This window comes from Dunckerocampus dactyliophorus, chromosome 3, assembly GCF_027744805.1.
Source record: "Dunckerocampus dactyliophorus isolate RoL2022-P2 chromosome 3, RoL_Ddac_1.1, whole genome shotgun sequence".
NCBI lineage: Eukaryota > Metazoa > Chordata > Actinopteri > Syngnathiformes > Syngnathidae > Dunckerocampus > Dunckerocampus dactyliophorus.
In genome coordinates, this window is record NC_072821.1 from 38,271,332 (window position 1) to 38,288,037 (window position 16,706).

Below are 16,706 nucleotides of genomic sequence, written 5' to 3' on the forward strand. Positions count from 1 at the left end.
GCAGAAAAGAAAAGAAAAAGCAGCTGTAATTTTAAGAGAATAAAGCCAAAATATGAAGTCATTCAATCCCAGACATTTTTCAAAAGACAACCTCTTCAGAAGCGCCCATTTGGACTGATCTTTCAATATTGTGTTCATGCTTATAGACACATGGAAGCTACCAAAAGAAACATTACACTCCCGTCTTTCATCAGAAAAAAATGGATTGTTTCTACCTTTTTGTCTTCTTTAGTAATCAGCAGAAGAACATAGGTCAGTTTCAGGAAAATATCAGTTCCCAACTACAAGGGAGAAAAAAAGCTTTTTGTGAAAAGATACATTTCAAGCGTAACTTTCACTTTGACACAAATATATTTTGCTTTTGTGACAACTCAAATATCTCAACAACTACACCAACACAAAAAAGGGGTTGTTTTACATCCAAATAACAATCGATTTGCAAATCTAACACTATCAACTATTTTGCTATGTGAAATCGATGCGGGCAGGAAGGACGTTCCGCTAATGCGTAACTCGTGTAGGTATTGCATGTTATCATGAATGAACCTGATACCACAGCTCACAGCATGGACAGAAAACCAGAAAACCTTTTTGGAGGGGTTTTAATAGCGGGGGCCATAATATGTGCATTAATTAGCTGCCTCTTTTTATCTCCACAAAGCACAGAAAAGAGAGACGTGTCGTCATGTCTCACACAAGGATTGTGAATGATGGTCAAAATTCCCTAAAAAGAGCACTTTTCCTTTGAAATGTTCCACGTCTGGAAGGTTTTCATGTCCCCATCGGTATCCGACTTTGGACATTTTCAGGAAATGGGATGCGGTCCAACCTGACGGAGGCGTGATGGGAAGATAATTGGCAGCAGCTGAGTTGAATTAGCACACACGGCGTCGTTACGAGGCGCACGCTGATGATGTCAATGAGAGACATCTTTCATTACAACATCACACCTTGGGGGGAATAGCCGCAATACCAAGCTGGGGCACTGGGAATTCCAAAAAAAAAAAAAAACCCGAGGATGTACTTTGATTTCTTTTTGGTTGGGGGAGCGTGTTAAAGTGCACACGGTGCTCACACAATCCACTCACTTTACATTTTAAGTTTGCAAATCTTTCATCAAAGTGGATTTCTATTTGCGGCTCAGCTCCGGGGTGCCGCCAGTATACGCAGAGCGGAGTTCCATTTGGAATTAAAATTGGAATTAGATGAGGCACGGCTGCTCGGACTCGCTGCAGTGGATTCTTCTACGGGGAGAGGAGCATTTTGACGCCATTTTACCCTCAGCCACTTGCGCTGTGTGCAAGCCCAAACCAAAGCCTGAAATAAAGACGAAAGAAACCTGCGCAGCTTCTGTCCTTCGCATGAGAGCGCTGATGAATTAGCCTACCGAGCGGCCTGCAGACACACCTGAGATACAAGGTGCTTTCTTACTTGGGGGGGCAGACCTGGAGAGGAAGCCTGATCAAACAATGATACTTTGCTTGAACTCCCCAGATGCTTGTCAGCCCCACGACAGACACGCCCCCGCTGAAAAGCCAATCAATTCACACGGGATATACAAGTACCATGTGTTGAAATACCACTCAAACCCCATTAGTCAGTTCTTGCAGTTAATTGGTTCCAGACCAATCGTGATAGGTGCATTTTTGGAGTTATAGCCTTCTGAAATAACACCCCTATAGTCACATTTGCACTCTTATTACCCAATATGGTAAACGTATAACGCATTTTAGGCATTTTCCACCTTTTTAAATACAATTTAACATGATTAGAGCCCTCTTGACATGAAATAACACCCCTATAGTCACCTTTACACTCTTATACGTTTACCATATTGGGTAATAAGAGTGTAAAGGTGACTATAGGGGTGTTAGTTCATGTCAAGAGGGCTCTAATCATGTTATTCACTGTGCCTAAAATGTGTTATACGTTTACCATATTGGGTAAATAACACGTGTAACACTCCTATTGCCCAACATAGTAGACATAACAAGAGAAAATAAGACAGACTCACATGTTGGCATCAGAAGAGTTCCTGTTCTGTACAGCTGTACTTCCTGTGGTGGCTATTGTCTCATCAGTGCGACATTACTGCCACCTAGTGACCAGTGTAGAATACTACATATCATGGCAACGTCTTTGAATGTGTCTTCAGAATGCCTTTATGTTAGAATTTTACCTAATTTAGGCATTTTTTTAAAGCTTGAAATCATACATAGAATTTGCTTAAATATGCATTTTTTAAAATAATAAATGGCCACAGTCAACCACGAAAAAGCATTTATTGATCTTCTTGCCACTTTAATACTTTGCTTTTAATTTGGAAAAAGGCTGTAAAAAAGCTCTCCAAAAGAATGCAACAGGAATTGCAATGCTAACATTGTACAACCTGAACTTAATATTTTAACTTTCTCGTTAAATCATCTTCGTAACTTCTCTTTTTGTAATATTATCACTTTATTCCGACAATATTTTGACTTTAGTCCCATAATATCAACTTCTCCCACAACCTAAATTTCTAAGAATTACAATCATATTTGTTTTGTTTGTTTCCTCATAATATTACCGTCGAAAATGATGCGACTAAAATGACGTTATGTTATCACCTGCCTACTTCCACATGTCAACCAATTCAGACCGTTCCAAAGTCTCAATTCTCAACTCATTCGGAACATTTAGCTTGCCCGGTACATTGCGCTATTATGATAGCTGTTAGCATGTTAACATTAGAATGTTAGCATTGCCACCATGCTAACATTAGCATAGTAACATTTATAGCCATTTTTATAGCTAGACACTTTACTACTATTATGTTAGTTGTTAGCATGCTAATGTTAGCATGTTAGCATTGTTATCATGTTGACATTAGCATAGTATCATTTTTAGACATTTTTATAGGTAGGCACTTATATAAAGACTTCGCACTATCATACTAGGTGTTAGCATGCTAAAATTAGCACGTTAGCATTGTTGGCATGTTAACATTAGCATAGTAGCATTTATAGCCATTTTCATAGCTAGACACGTACAGTATATAAACACTTACCACGATTATGCGAGGTGTTAGCATGTTAGCATTGCTAGCAATCTAAATATGTAGATAACGCCAATGTAGAGTAATATTTATGGTGTAAATCACAATATCCCCCACCAGTGATAATGATACTTGTCATAACAGTTGTTTAAACTTGAATCTGCTTTCCCCCCCTTGTTTGTTTTTCCCTTTGCAGAACCATCATGAATTGCAACCTGAAGGTGATCCAGGCTCGGGCGTTTGCTCAGAATCCGCACCTCCGCTACATGTGAGTAAACATCCCGCCTTTTGACAAGCAGCGCTCCCACCGCTCTCCAAAGACTTATTATGATGTGTGATCGTGCTCGGGCTCGCCGTGCATTCGGGCCGTCGATGAGTTAGCGTTGAGCGCCAGATGATGTTGTTGATAGGGAGTGGCTTTTTGGCAGGGTGGGGGCTCGGGGAAATGGTGCCGGCGCCATTACCGTCAACGCGCACATGCGCCACATCTTAAATGAGACATCCATTATTTTGCCCGGGATAATTGGATTCCTATCTGCGGGGCCTCGACATGCCGAAGAAGACGCGGCTCCATTTAGCCGCCGCTCGCTAAATGGACAATTTGTCCAGTCGGACCGAGCGCCGGAGTGCCGGGCGAAGAGCAAAGTCATTTCTTTAACAAAAGGCTGACGTGTTAGCGTATGACAGCCTGTTATCGGCTTGTTATTTTCCAGACGCAGCCACGGCAAGGAACTCAGCTGCAGTCTTTTACCTGAACATGCTGCCATTTGCGCTTGTTGACCCAGGCGCTTTGCTCCCCCCCAGCCCAACCCTCCCTCATCATCATATCTGCGCTCTCCTGGGTGTGTGTACAGGACTGTGTGTTTATGCGAGCACCTATGCTAGCGTGGCTGGTGCTACGCTTTGTGTGTTCTACCTAACACGGCGCTGGTTCTTCTATTTTCTGTTTATTTATTGTTTGTTCTTTTGTGCTGCCAGCTGTGAAATAAGGCCAAGAGTCTCAAGAAAGGTTTACAATGTAATGTCAATGGTGCTGGAGAGAACGGGAGGCCCCCCCGGCCAAGGTCTAGCGAGGTCCAAGCGGTCTCATGAGAAACCGAGTTCCTCTTCCTCATTTGCCTGCTGCGGAAGCAAGCGTCCGTTGGTGTATTGGGTGTCTTTGTTCTAAGCGAAAGGTCTTGTGAGTGCGCTACAGTAGCCATCCAGAGCAGAGTGGAACATATTCCATTCCTAGCAGGTCCTTTGAGGACCACACATTCCTAGCAACAAGCGTGCGAGGTTTGCTGACGACTCGAAGTCATCTTGGAGGAGCACAAAAAACATAGCGACGGTCTTCAGTGTTTACGCAAAAAAACACGTTAGGTTCTATGAAGACTTCAAAGTTAACCAACGTGTTTGTTGGGGGGTTTGAAGACTCAAAATTGGCTTTGATGTTTAAAAAACCCCACGTACGCTTGGTTCCTAAAAGAATCAGTTGGACACGGAACACGTACGCTGAGGTGATTAAGATTGTCTTCCACGCTTCCACAAAAAGACGTGAGGTTCTTCTGAAGACTCTTAATTGTCTTGATAGTTGAGGAGAAGACGTCCGTCAGGGTCTTTGAAGACTCCGGATGGTCTTTGATGTTTACCAAATCGAGTAGGTTAGGTTTTAAGTCTTGAAATCTTTTTGACTTGGAAAAAAACCTTGGATTTGTTTCAGACTACATTCTTAATGTTTGTCAAACCAAAAAATATATACAGGAATTTTTCTTTTGATGTTTCGAAAATGATGTACGTCAGGTTCCTGAAAGAATGAGTTGTCTTCACTGTTTCCAGAAAACACATGAGGTTCTATGAAGACTCGAGATGCTTCAAAGAACTGGTGTGTCGGTTCCTTTTTTTAAAAAAAAGCCAAACAACAGTTTAACGTAAGCAGACGTAGGTTGGGTAATTAAGACGGTCTTGAGGTTGAGGTTCTTTGAAGACTCTAATTGTCTTCACGGTTCATGAAACCTCACAATGAGTTCATGCTTCCGAAAGCGCGGTTGTTAAGTTTGTCTTTGATGTTGAACAAATCAAGTACGTTAGTCTTTACATTTCCAACTCAATTCTAAAGGCTTACTGCTCTTTGGCTGCCCTTAATCAGAATCAGAACCAAATCTTTTGGACTTGGACATTGGATTTGTTTAAGACCAAACTGTTTTCAATGTTTGTAAACAAATAAGATACACAGGATGTTTGGGAAAACGCGTACGTTGGGTTCCTTAAAGAACGCGTCTTTTGGGCTGAGACTGCCTTCGACTTGCCCAAAAACACGTCAGGTTCTTTGAAGACCCAACATTGTTCCTGATGCTTGGAAAAACAAGCATGTTGGGTTCCTCAAAGAACAGTCAAACACACTCGTTAGCGTAATTAAGACTGCCTTCCTTGAAGACTCGTAATTGTCTTCCAAGTTAGCAACAACGCGTACCTTGCAGGTTCCTTGATCAGTTGAACGCGTATGTTGGGGTAACTCAGACAAAAACTGACGGGTGATCAGTCCGTGCTATGGTCCGCCTCTTCCTATTAGTGGGGTCCGTTCCATCGCCCCCCCACCCAAGCCTGCTCGTGCTATGAGCGCGTTTGCAGCTGCAACTTCAGGACGGATAACTTCCTAATAGCATCACGAAAGTAAATGCAGGATTGTGAGTCTGGGCTGACCATCGGATTTATGACGTGATCGTATGTGTGTGTGTGTGTGTGTGCGTGCGTGTGTGTGTGTGTATGCGTGTGTGTGTGTGTATGCGTGTGTGTGTGTGCGTGTGTGTGCGTGTGTGCGTGCGTGTGTGTGTGTGTGTGTGCGTGCGTGTGTGTGTGTGTATGCGTGTGTGTGTGTGTGTGTGTGTGTGTGTGTGCGTGCGTGTGTGTGTGTGTGTGTGTGTGTGCGTGCGTGTGTGTGACATGTGTGTGTGTGTGTGTGTGTGTGTGTGTGTGCGTGCGTGTGTGTGTGTGTGTGTGTGTGTGCGTGCGTGTGTGTGTGTGTATATGCGTGTGTGTGTGTGTATATGCGTGTGTGTGTGTGTGTGTGTGTGTGTGTGTGTGCGTGCGTGTGTGTGTGTGTGTGTGCGTGCGTGTGTGTGTGTGTATGTGTGTGTGTGTGTGTGCGTGTGTCAACCTCCTAAAAAAAGCAAGTGAAAGTGCAGCGCTGGCTTGTGTCTATCAGCTGCCTGGTGTGAGAGCTAATCAGTCATCTGCGTTTAATGAAACGTGTTCATCCTCCCTCCACTTTCATTTTCTGGCCAGACGATCCGTTTTGCGAGACACAAGCGAAAACAAATCAAGTAAGTTCTCCGAGATAATTGCTGCGCAGGCGGACAGTCTCTCAACGGCCGTCATCGGCAGCGCAGTGGTTGTGGACGGCGGGAGCCATTTAGCGCCATCTCACAGATCTTAACGGCGCCTACTTCCTGTTAATGGAGGCGATATTAACCGTTATATTGATGTTGATGGTTGCCGTACAGCGTACTTAATCATGTGTCTGTTTATTCATGAACGCGGGCGCTCGCCAGCCGCAACATTATTTGCATTACTGCGAACGGTTGATCAAAGTCTTGCTGCGATTGGCTGCGCGGGTGCCGGTAGGAATGTGCGGCTCACAAACGAGGGAGCCAGCTTGTGACGGGTACTCGTGTCTGTTAACTCGCCAGCTAACTTACAGCGGAAGGCAGGTAACGTGCTGGCAGTGCATTGGTAGAAATGTATTGGACCCGTGCTCGACCAAAACCCCAGTTTCACTGACTTAAGGGAGCCCGATCTCGACTCCACTTGCACCGACTCACCGATACTCAACTAATACTTGGGTTTCACCGACTCACAGGTGCTCGACTAAGACTGAAGCTTCACCCACTCACGAGTGCTGGACAAAGACTCAAGTTTCACCCACTCACGAATGAAAGACTCAAGTTTCACCCACTCACAAGTGCTGGACAAAGACTCAAGTTTCACCCACTCACGAGTGCTGGACGAAGACTCGAGTTTCACCCACTCACGAGTGCTGGACAAAGACTCGAGTTTCACCCACTCACGAGTGCTGGACAAAGACTCGAGTTTCACCCACTCACGAGTGCTGGACAAAGACTCGAGTTTCACCCACTCACAAGTGCTGGACAAAGACTCGAGTTTCACCCACCATGAGTGCTGGACAAAGACTTGAGTTTCACCCACTCACCAGTGCTGGACGAAAACCCGAGTTTCACTGACTTAAGGGAGCTCGACTGAGACTCAAGATTCACTGACTCACAAGCACTTGACAAAGACTGAAATGTCACTGACTCACGAGTGCTCAACAAGGACTAGTTTCACTGACTCACTGGTATTTGGCAAAGGCCCACATTTCACTGACTCGTGTACTGAAAGACGGGCATTTCACCGACTCACGGGCACTCAACAAGGACTCCAGTTTCGCAGACTCACGGGTACTTGAGGAAGACTGCGTGTGATGACTGGCAGGAGGACGATCACGCTGATGAAAGGAGTGACTTGCTGACCCAGAGTGCTTGCTAATGAACAAGTGCACTTGATCTTTGTGGCTTATTTTGCTTGTTTTGGTTGTTTTCAGTTGTGTTCAGTGGTAATTGTCGTGAGTAACAGCTGGGAGGAACCATGGCATCATTGTCCACTTTTTGTGACTTGTTTAGAGTGTAGAGTTGTGTTCATTAGCACACTGGCTAGCGCGGCTTTGCCTTTGTGGCTTGTTTGGAGTTGTTGGGTCCATCTTGATTATGCAAGGTGGGGTTTTTCATGAATAACTGACAGGGGTATCGATGGCCTTCATTAAACGACACAGCGCATGCGCTCGCGCATGTGCTCGCGCATGTGCTCGCGCATGCGCTCGCGCATGAGCAGGCTCTGCCTTTGTGGTTGTGGCCTGCTGCACGTTGGTTCAAAGCAAAGATGCTCACATCTTAATGCAAAATAAACCCCCCTTTGAAAAGGTGTTGATGTCAACATAAGTCTGCTTTAAATTCACGTTTAAAAAAAAAAGATGGCCAGCGTCTCGTACAAGGCGGCCTCGTGGGTGATGGATGGTTGCTAGGTGACAGTGAGGATGATGGTGGTGATGTCAAAACGAGATTAATTAATATGCGCAAGCTTCGCCTCCGACTTCATTGATGTCCGTGCGCTCGGAAACATCAGAGGCTCAGCGAGTTCTTCCTGTGGGATCATCTCATGTTGGCCAGAGTGGGGGCCTGAACTTACCAGGGTTTCTTTTTACACAGGATAAGTGTGAGGATTCAAGTCCGGATATGCCGTACTACGTAGCTGGTTCACTTCTTAGCAGGATACGTCACCACGGTAACTTAACTAACCTGCTCGTGAAGCTTGTATTGCTTATATTTTGCGCCTATCATGTCATGAAACAATTTAAAATATTACAAATTATGACACATTTTTGATTTGGACTTCATTAACTATGCTGAACAAGCTAACTGCTAACTGGCTAAGTAGTTGATACGCGAATATGGATAATAAACTGTTTGTAAGATTTTGCACCTATCATGTAATGAAACAACCGAAAATATTACAAATCCCAAATTATGATACATTTTTGTTTTGGACTTCATTAACTGTGCTAAACTAGCTAACTAGTGAAATAGTTGGCAAAGAAATATCGGCAATGAGCATCACTTCAAAACCAGTTTCTTGTATTGTGCCTATCATGTATTGAAACAACTTCAAATATTACAAACTCAAAATGATCACTCATCTTTTGTTGTGGACTCCATTAACTATGCTAAACAAGCTAACCGCTAACTGGTGAAGTAGAAATACGGATACTTAGCATCACACCGAGAGTTTTCTGTCATGCATTCAAACAATCCAAAATATTCAATCAATCAATCACGGCTCCATAATCTATTGTCGGACGTAGTCCTCATGTATCTGCCACTAGCGTCTGTTCCGTGCCATCCGTGCCCGGGCTGCTCCTATGCTAAACAAGCTACCTGGCTAAGTAATTGGCAAAAAATATGCATAATTAGCATCACTCCAAGAGCTGTTTCTAATATTTTGTGCCAACCATGGATTGAAACAATCTAAAATATAAATAAACAAATAAATAGAGATAATAAACACCACATCAAGAGCTGTTTCTAATATTTTGTGGCGATCCTGTGTAGGAATGACCTGAAATATTCCAAACACCAAATTATTAATTTTTGTTTTGGATTTCATTAACTATGCAAAACAAGCTAATCACTAACTAGTTAAGTTGCAAAAAAAGATTTAGCGCCTGTCATGTAGCAAAACATGAATACCCCTCAATTACGCTGGTGGATTACTGTTTGTTCTTGTTTTTGTTTTGTCTTAATAGCAATGCTAAACAAGCTAAGCTAACACACGTGTTGTTTATGAAACAAACGAGTGCCTGACAATCCATTTGTCTTGTTTTGCATGTCACTGGCGTGTGTTCCTGACGTCGTGTTGGGTGAGCTCGCTTATACATCTGCGTTTTTTACACAAGCCAGCTTCACTTTAAAGTGTTTGCCTTGTTAATGGCTCGGGTCTAAATGAGTTATTTTACAATGACGGCGCTAAAATAAACTTGATTACCGAGCGCGAGAGGGAGAAGTGAATTTAGAGTGCATTGAATTCAAGCCCTCCGCTGACTGACTGATTGACGTGAAGGTAAATAGAAATTGCTGGAGCATTAAATCGGCGCCACGTACACCTCAATATTTGATCCGTCCTCACAATGAAGGCGCTGGCAAGATGCAAACATGAAATCAGCCAGCTGACACTGTGTTTACTCTCGACTCGTGTTGGAAGTCTCACTCCTCGCTCTGCAGTCAAAAATCTCTGCAAAGCAAACAAGTCCCAAAAAAAAAAAAAAAAAAGGTCCGCCGAAAGACTTCATCACCCGTTTATGACCTCGCCGCTGCTTCTTCTCCTGCTCGCACACAACAGCCGTGATGGATGTTCGTGTTTTCTTTGGCTCGGATGTGTGTTGGATGCATTGTGAGTGCAGATGCATGCAGCAGGTGCAAATATCAGCTCGTGCAGAGCGCGCCTCTTATACAAGTATGCACAATCTTTGACTCGGGTTTTTGCAGTGAGTCCCTAAAAACAGCACGGCACGCCTATTACATAGATGAGCATTTTTTCCAAAGCAGCAGAGAGCTCCTATTATATAGAGGATCTTTGACTAGTTCTTTGTAGTGTGTCCTTAAAGACAGCACAGCGCTCCTTTTGCTACATACACAATCTTTGACTTGTGCTTTAGCAGTAGGTTCTTTTTAGAGGCAGTGGAGCACTCCTGTAATATAAAGGATCTTTGACTAGCGTTTTTGCAGTAGGTCCGGAAAAAAACAGCAGTGCGCTCCGCTATATAGAGGATCTTTGACCAGGTATTTATAGTGTGTCTTTGAAAACAGCAGAGCGCTCCTGTTCTACACAATCGTTGACTCGTGTTTTTGCAGTAGGTCTTTTAAAAACAGCAGAGCGCTCCGTTTTATATAGAGGATCTTTGACTGGCATTTTTGAAGCAGGTCTTTAAAAACAGAGACGCGCTCCTGTCACATAGAGGATCTTTGGCAAACATTTTTACATGAGGTCTGTAAAAACACGAGCCTATAGACGTAGAGGATCTTTGATTGGTATATTTGCAGTAGTATTTGATGGTATATTTCTTTGTGTACCAGTGTGTTCTACTCCTGTCTTCTCCACACGAAGTCCGCCACCAAAGGAGGCTGAGAAGGTCTGCAGCTTTCAGCTCTCAGCCGCCACTTTTTCCACCCGATGCCGCCGCCCCGCCCGCCCGCCCGCTCGCCGCCCCGGCCTCGTTTACGTCCCGCCAGTGTCAAATTAAAGGTCAGCGTCTGGATGGCAACTCGTGTCTTTATTCTAATGTGGCGAGAGAGAGAGAGAGGAGAGCCCAATAAATCTGGAGGGAGCGTTGTCACAAGGGGAGGAGGAAAGGTCAGTCCATGCTGGGGAGGTGGGGGGGGGGGGGATTTGGGAGAGTCCCTCATTAAATGTTCCAGGCTACATTTTCTTATTGCTAAATGTCACTTTCATACTGGGGTCAGCTGGCCAGCCAGCCTTTAATTAGAGCTCTGCTTCGTCTGTTTATCTTGTCAGGAGCGACCTGCTGCCTCTTCGCCGTTCCGTCACACCGTCACCGCTTCCGGCGGCCGTCTTTATTTATTCCCTTGTCTTTTTAAAGATAGGACATTTTTTGCGAGGTAGGGGGGTTGATAAACGATGATGGCTACTGGCTGGAATAACATCAACAGGTCAGGTGCCACTGTACACACAGGCTCGTGATTGACATGTAGACTGACCAATGCCTGCACGAAGGAGTCACATGACCAACCAATCACTGGTGCTGCGTGTGATGTCTGATATCTGGATTGCATGAGGTATGAACGAAACTAACCAATCACTGCTGCTGTGACTCATGATTGACGAGTAGACCGACCAGTGCTTGCATGAATCATGAATCAAAAGACTGACCAATGACTACATTTAATGAGTGCTATGTTGACCGACCAATGTTTGTGTGAATATTGAATCATAAGACCGAGCAACTGCTGCATTCCATGACTGGTGTCAAGACTGATCAATGTTTGCATGAATAATGAATCAAAAGACCGACCAATCACTACATTTAATCATTGACATGTGTAGACCGACCGATGTTTCCATGAATAATGACCTAAAAGAACGACCAATCACTGCTTTTAATCACTGACATGTGTAGACTGACCAATGTTTGCATGAATAATGAATGAAAAGACCAACCAATCACTACATTTAGTGATAGGTATGTAGACCGACCAATGTTTGCATGAATGGCCTAAAAGACCGACCAATCACTACATTTAATCACTGGCATGTTAAGACCGACCAATGTTTGCATGAAGATTGGCATAAAAGACAGAACAGTGACTACATTTAGTGATTAGTATGTAGACCGACCAATGTTTGCATGAATAATGACTAAAAGACCAACCAATGACTACGTTTAACCACTGACGTGTTAAAACCGACCAATGTTTGCATGAATATTGACATAAAAGACCAACCAATGACTACATTTAATCACTGACATGTTAAGACCGACCAATGTTTGCATGATTAATAACTAAAAGACCGGCCAATGACTACATTTAGTCACTGACATGTTAAGACCGACCAATGTTTGCATGAAAATTGGAATAAAAGACCGGCCAATGACTAGATTTAATCACAGACATGTTAAGACCGACCAATGTTTGCATGAATTTTGGAAGAAAAGACAGACCAATGACTAGATTTAACAACTGGCATGTGTAGACCGACCGATGTTTGCATGAATAATGCCTCAGAAGACTGCAGACCAAGAAGGAGTCACATGACCGACCAACCAGCGACGCATGTGTCATGATTGACAGTTAGGTTGACCAACGTTTGTACGAGCAAAGATTCAAAAGACTGACCAATCACTGAGGCCGATACAGTTCGACTGACCAATGTTTGCACGATGGAAGAATGAGTCACTTAATCGACCAATGAGTGCTTCTGCATGTAATGTCAAGTGAGGGATGCTGCATGATGACGAGTTCAAAGACTGACCAATGACTGGTGTTGCAAGTCATGGCTGACCGAAACAGTCCTTGGCCGTCCTTATTGAAGGCTGAGAACTCCGTGTGTGGAGCGCAAATGGCGGCGGGTGACTGTGCTATGGAATGTTTGGGCTTACCTGGCCCGCGGGTGACGAAGGTGTGGGAGTAACACGCAGGTTCTAATCAGCGTTGCGGGCCCAAAGAAATGTCTTAAGTAGCTTTGGGGCGTTTGCTGTAATTATGGCAGCTGTCATAACAGCTCGCCGTTTGCTGCTGGAGCTGATAAAGAACACACACCTCTGCAAGCAAGCACCTGCACACTTCAGCTTTGTTGAACGCGTTTCCACGCTCTCGGGCGAGGATTTCCATCAACGTTCAACTCTACCTCGCTCACGCTTCCGTCACGCCGGCGTCCCGAGATTCATAACGCATTAGAACCCACGTTATTCCTACTTTACTCATCTCCACACGTTCTTCTGTCTGCTTCATTCCTTTAAAAGCAGCCCAGCGCTCCTCCTATACACAGGATCTTTGATGAGTGTCTTCAGTACAGCCTTAAAAACAGCACGGTGCTCCTGTCATATCGAGGATCTTTGACTAGCGTTTTTGCAGTAGTGTCATATAGGGGATCTTTGACCAGAGCTCTCCTGTTATATAAAAGATCTTTGGCTGTGTTTTTGCAGTAGATCCTTAACAAGAGAGTGCTCCTGTCAAATACAGGATCTTTGACTAGCGTTTTTGCAGTAGGCCCTTAAAAACAGCAAAGTCCTCCTGTCATATAGGTGGTCTTTGATTGGCATTTTTGCAGTAGCTTCTTTAAAAACAGCTGAGTGCTCCTGTCATGTAAAAGATCTTTGACTTGTGTTTTTGCAGTAGGTGCCGAAAAAGAGCAGAGCCCTCCTGTCGCATAGGGTGGTAGCAGGTCCCTAAAAGCTGTAGAGAGCTCCTGTCATATAGAAGATCTTTGAATAGTGTTTTTTGCAGTAAGTCCTTCAAAACAGCAGAGTGGATCTTTGACAAGCATTTTTTTTGCAGGAGGTCGCAAAAAGCAGCAGAGCGCTCCTGTCATATAGGGGATCTTTGACGAGAGCGCTCCTGTTGTAATTAAGGTCTTTGACTAAATCGTTCCTGTCATATAGAAGATCTTTGACTAGTGTTTCTGCAGTAGGTCCTCAAAAACAACGGACTACTTCTGTCACAGATAGGGAGCCTTTAACTAGAGCTCTTCTGTCGCATAAAGGATCTTTGCAGGAACAGTACAGTGATCTTTCACTCGTGTTTTTGCAATATGTCTTAAAAAAAAAAAAAAAGAGGATCTTTGATTAAAACGTCATCTTTGACTTGCATTTTTGCAGTACGTCCTTCAAAACAGAGCGGTCCTGTCTTATAGGAGATCTTTGACTAGCGTTTTCCCAGCAGTGTTTATCCAAGTTGTTTATAAGTTTTATATGTTCAGCTGAATGACCACAAGCTGAGAATAATCAGCATCTTTTCATTGACTGAGTTGCTTCAATGTGGATTCCTCGTTTCTTGATCACGCTGCAGGATTAAGGCCATCATTTCACTAACATCTACTCGCTTCCCCCACACGTGACTCCAGTTTCCGCCTTTTGATTCCTAAAAGTTCCAGCAACAGCGAACTACCGGGGTGCCTTAGCAGAGCCGCAGCAGGCCAGCAGGCCACCGTGGGCTCTCGTTAAGTGTTTTTGTTTGCGTGGGCGTTATTGAACGACTTTTGCTCCTGCAAGAAATGCAGAGCAGCTGCTTATCTCCCCTCGTCTTCTCCTTTCTCTATTTAGCGTCCATCCGGAGGAGTTCTCCTCCTACACGCAGGCTGTGCTCTTTAGGAGCCGGGCGCTGCTCGCTGCAGCGTTTCACAAACACGCGCTTTGTACGCTGGCTGACGACGAGGAGGAGGAGGAAAGCGGAAGAAACGCGACGGCGGACCTCTGCGGAGGCTCAACAATCCTAATTCGGATTTGCAAATTGCCTGAATGGAGTTTATTCAAGTGGAGGGCGCTTTCAAACGAGTGCTCTTTAGTAGAGTCCGCATCTTTGTGGGAGCACTCGTGCACGTATTTCACCTTCTCTGAAACATGACCTGCATTCCATTCCATTGAGTTTGGGACATTATATCTGACATATTGGTAGAGCTATTTCAGCCAAGGATCAGTGCCAGCTCCGCAATGCAAGCATATGGAAGTAGTACTACTTCATAGCACATTGACTTTGATGTCAAAACAAGCCAACTATACAATCTGTCTGACACACCAAGTACACCACTCACATTTCAGCACGCTTCCTATTCTACCCTGGCAAGGGACAATACTAGCGATGTCCCATAATATCAGCAGGACAATATGATGTACCGATATTGGCATAAATATTTGATATTGTTGCATATTTTTAGGGGTTTTTCTGCCAGTATTGATATCCACGCATGAGTGATGACGTTAATTCTATACTGTCACAGGGACAATAGCAGGGATGTCTGATAATATCAGTCGACCGATATTGTGGGCCGATATTGGCATAAAAATAGACATCTGTTCATATAAGTATGGGTTTTTAGGCCAATAATGATATCAGAGAATGAGTGTTTATTCTAAGTTTATTCTATCTTGTCAAGGAACCATACTAGTGATGTCTCATAATATCATCCGGATGATAATATTATGGGCCTGTCAAGGAACAATACCAGGGATCTCCAATATATCAGCCGGCCGATATTATGGGCTGATATTATCATGACCATCAGGTATTGATTGATATCTGCATGGGTTTTTCTGCCTATAATGATATCGGCACATTGTGTGATTAAGTTTATGCTATCCTGCCAAGGGACAATACTAGAGATGTCTGATAATATCAACTGACCAATATTATGGGCCGATGATGGCATAAAAATAGATATCATCTGTAAGGGTTTTTCTGCCGGTAATGATATCAGCGCATGAGCGATGAAGTTGATTCTATCTTGTGAACGGACAATACCAATCAATATTATGGGTCCATATTGGCACAAAAAATGAGAGATTCCTTCATATCAGTATGGGTTTTTTGGCTAATAATTATATCGGCTCATGAGTGGTGATGTTTATTCTATACTAGGACCATACTAGGGATGTCTGATATTAGCAGCCGAGCGATATTGGCATAAAAATGAGATCAGTTGAAATCAGTATGGTGGTTTTCTGCCAATAATGATATCAGCATGTGAGTGATGACGTTTATTCTGTCCTGTCAAGGGACAATCATAGGGATGTCTGATAACATCAGTTGACTGATATTATGGGCTGATATCGACATAAAAATTAGATATCAGAAAATATCAGCCGGCTGGTATTGGCATGCAAATGAGAACAGTTCATATTGGTATGTTTTTGTTTTTTTTGCCAATAATGATATCTGCACGTGAGTGATGAAGTTTATTGTATCCTTTCCCGGGACAATACTAGGGATGTCCCATAATAGCAACTGACCAATATTAATAATAATTACAATTAATATGTGCCGATATTGGCTCATATCAGTATGGGTTTTTCTGCCAAATGGTAATTGTGTCTTCCCTGATGGCGGTAGCATCATGGTCCAGGGGTGCACGAGTGCTCCCGACGCCCCGTGCGGTCAAAGCTGCGCAGATAGCCCACCGGCGCTCGTCGGGGCGTTTCACCTTGTGAAAGATAGCAGGCGCCGCGCCGTCGCTATCAGAGGGTGGCGAGGCTGCGTGTTTGTGTTGAGCTGAGATTAGCCGCACACTAACACGCATCCAAACATCCCAGCGATGTAAATTTGAGCTCCGTTTGGGGAAATGAGCGAGGCGAGGCTCTTCCCCCCCGCATACCGGCACGTCTGCCGCGTACTCACGGCAGGGTCAGAGGTCAAACAACGGCCTGCGGCGTGCTGGCAACAAACAAGCGAATCAGAGATGATCACCGCTTTGCTTCGCCTACCGGAGCCGCGGTCGTACCAAGTAATTGCGTGCAGCGTCGTAGGAGGCAGAAGGTTTCTTTTTTTTTTTTTTAATGCAAGAAACTCCGTCTGCTGCACGCTCTAATGTTAGAGGCAGATCTTGAAGTACCCTTCACCCCGCCATCAGCTATTTC

At 44.1% G+C, this 16,706-nt stretch overlaps 1 protein-coding gene across 3 annotated transcripts in view; it reads left to right on the forward strand.

Moving 5' to 3' along the window:
* Positions 1-16,706, forward strand: part of ntrk3b (neurotrophic tyrosine kinase, receptor, type 3b) — a 291,634-nt gene that overhangs the window by 67,061 nt on the left and 207,867 nt on the right. For all 3 annotated transcript variants that reach the window (XM_054770394.1, XM_054770393.1, XM_054770395.1), the window contains one exon: positions 3,231-3,302. In XM_054770394.1, coding sequence (XP_054626369.1) covers positions 3,231-3,302 — 72 coding nt within the window. The remainder of the gene's footprint in view (positions 1-3,230; positions 3,303-16,706) is intronic.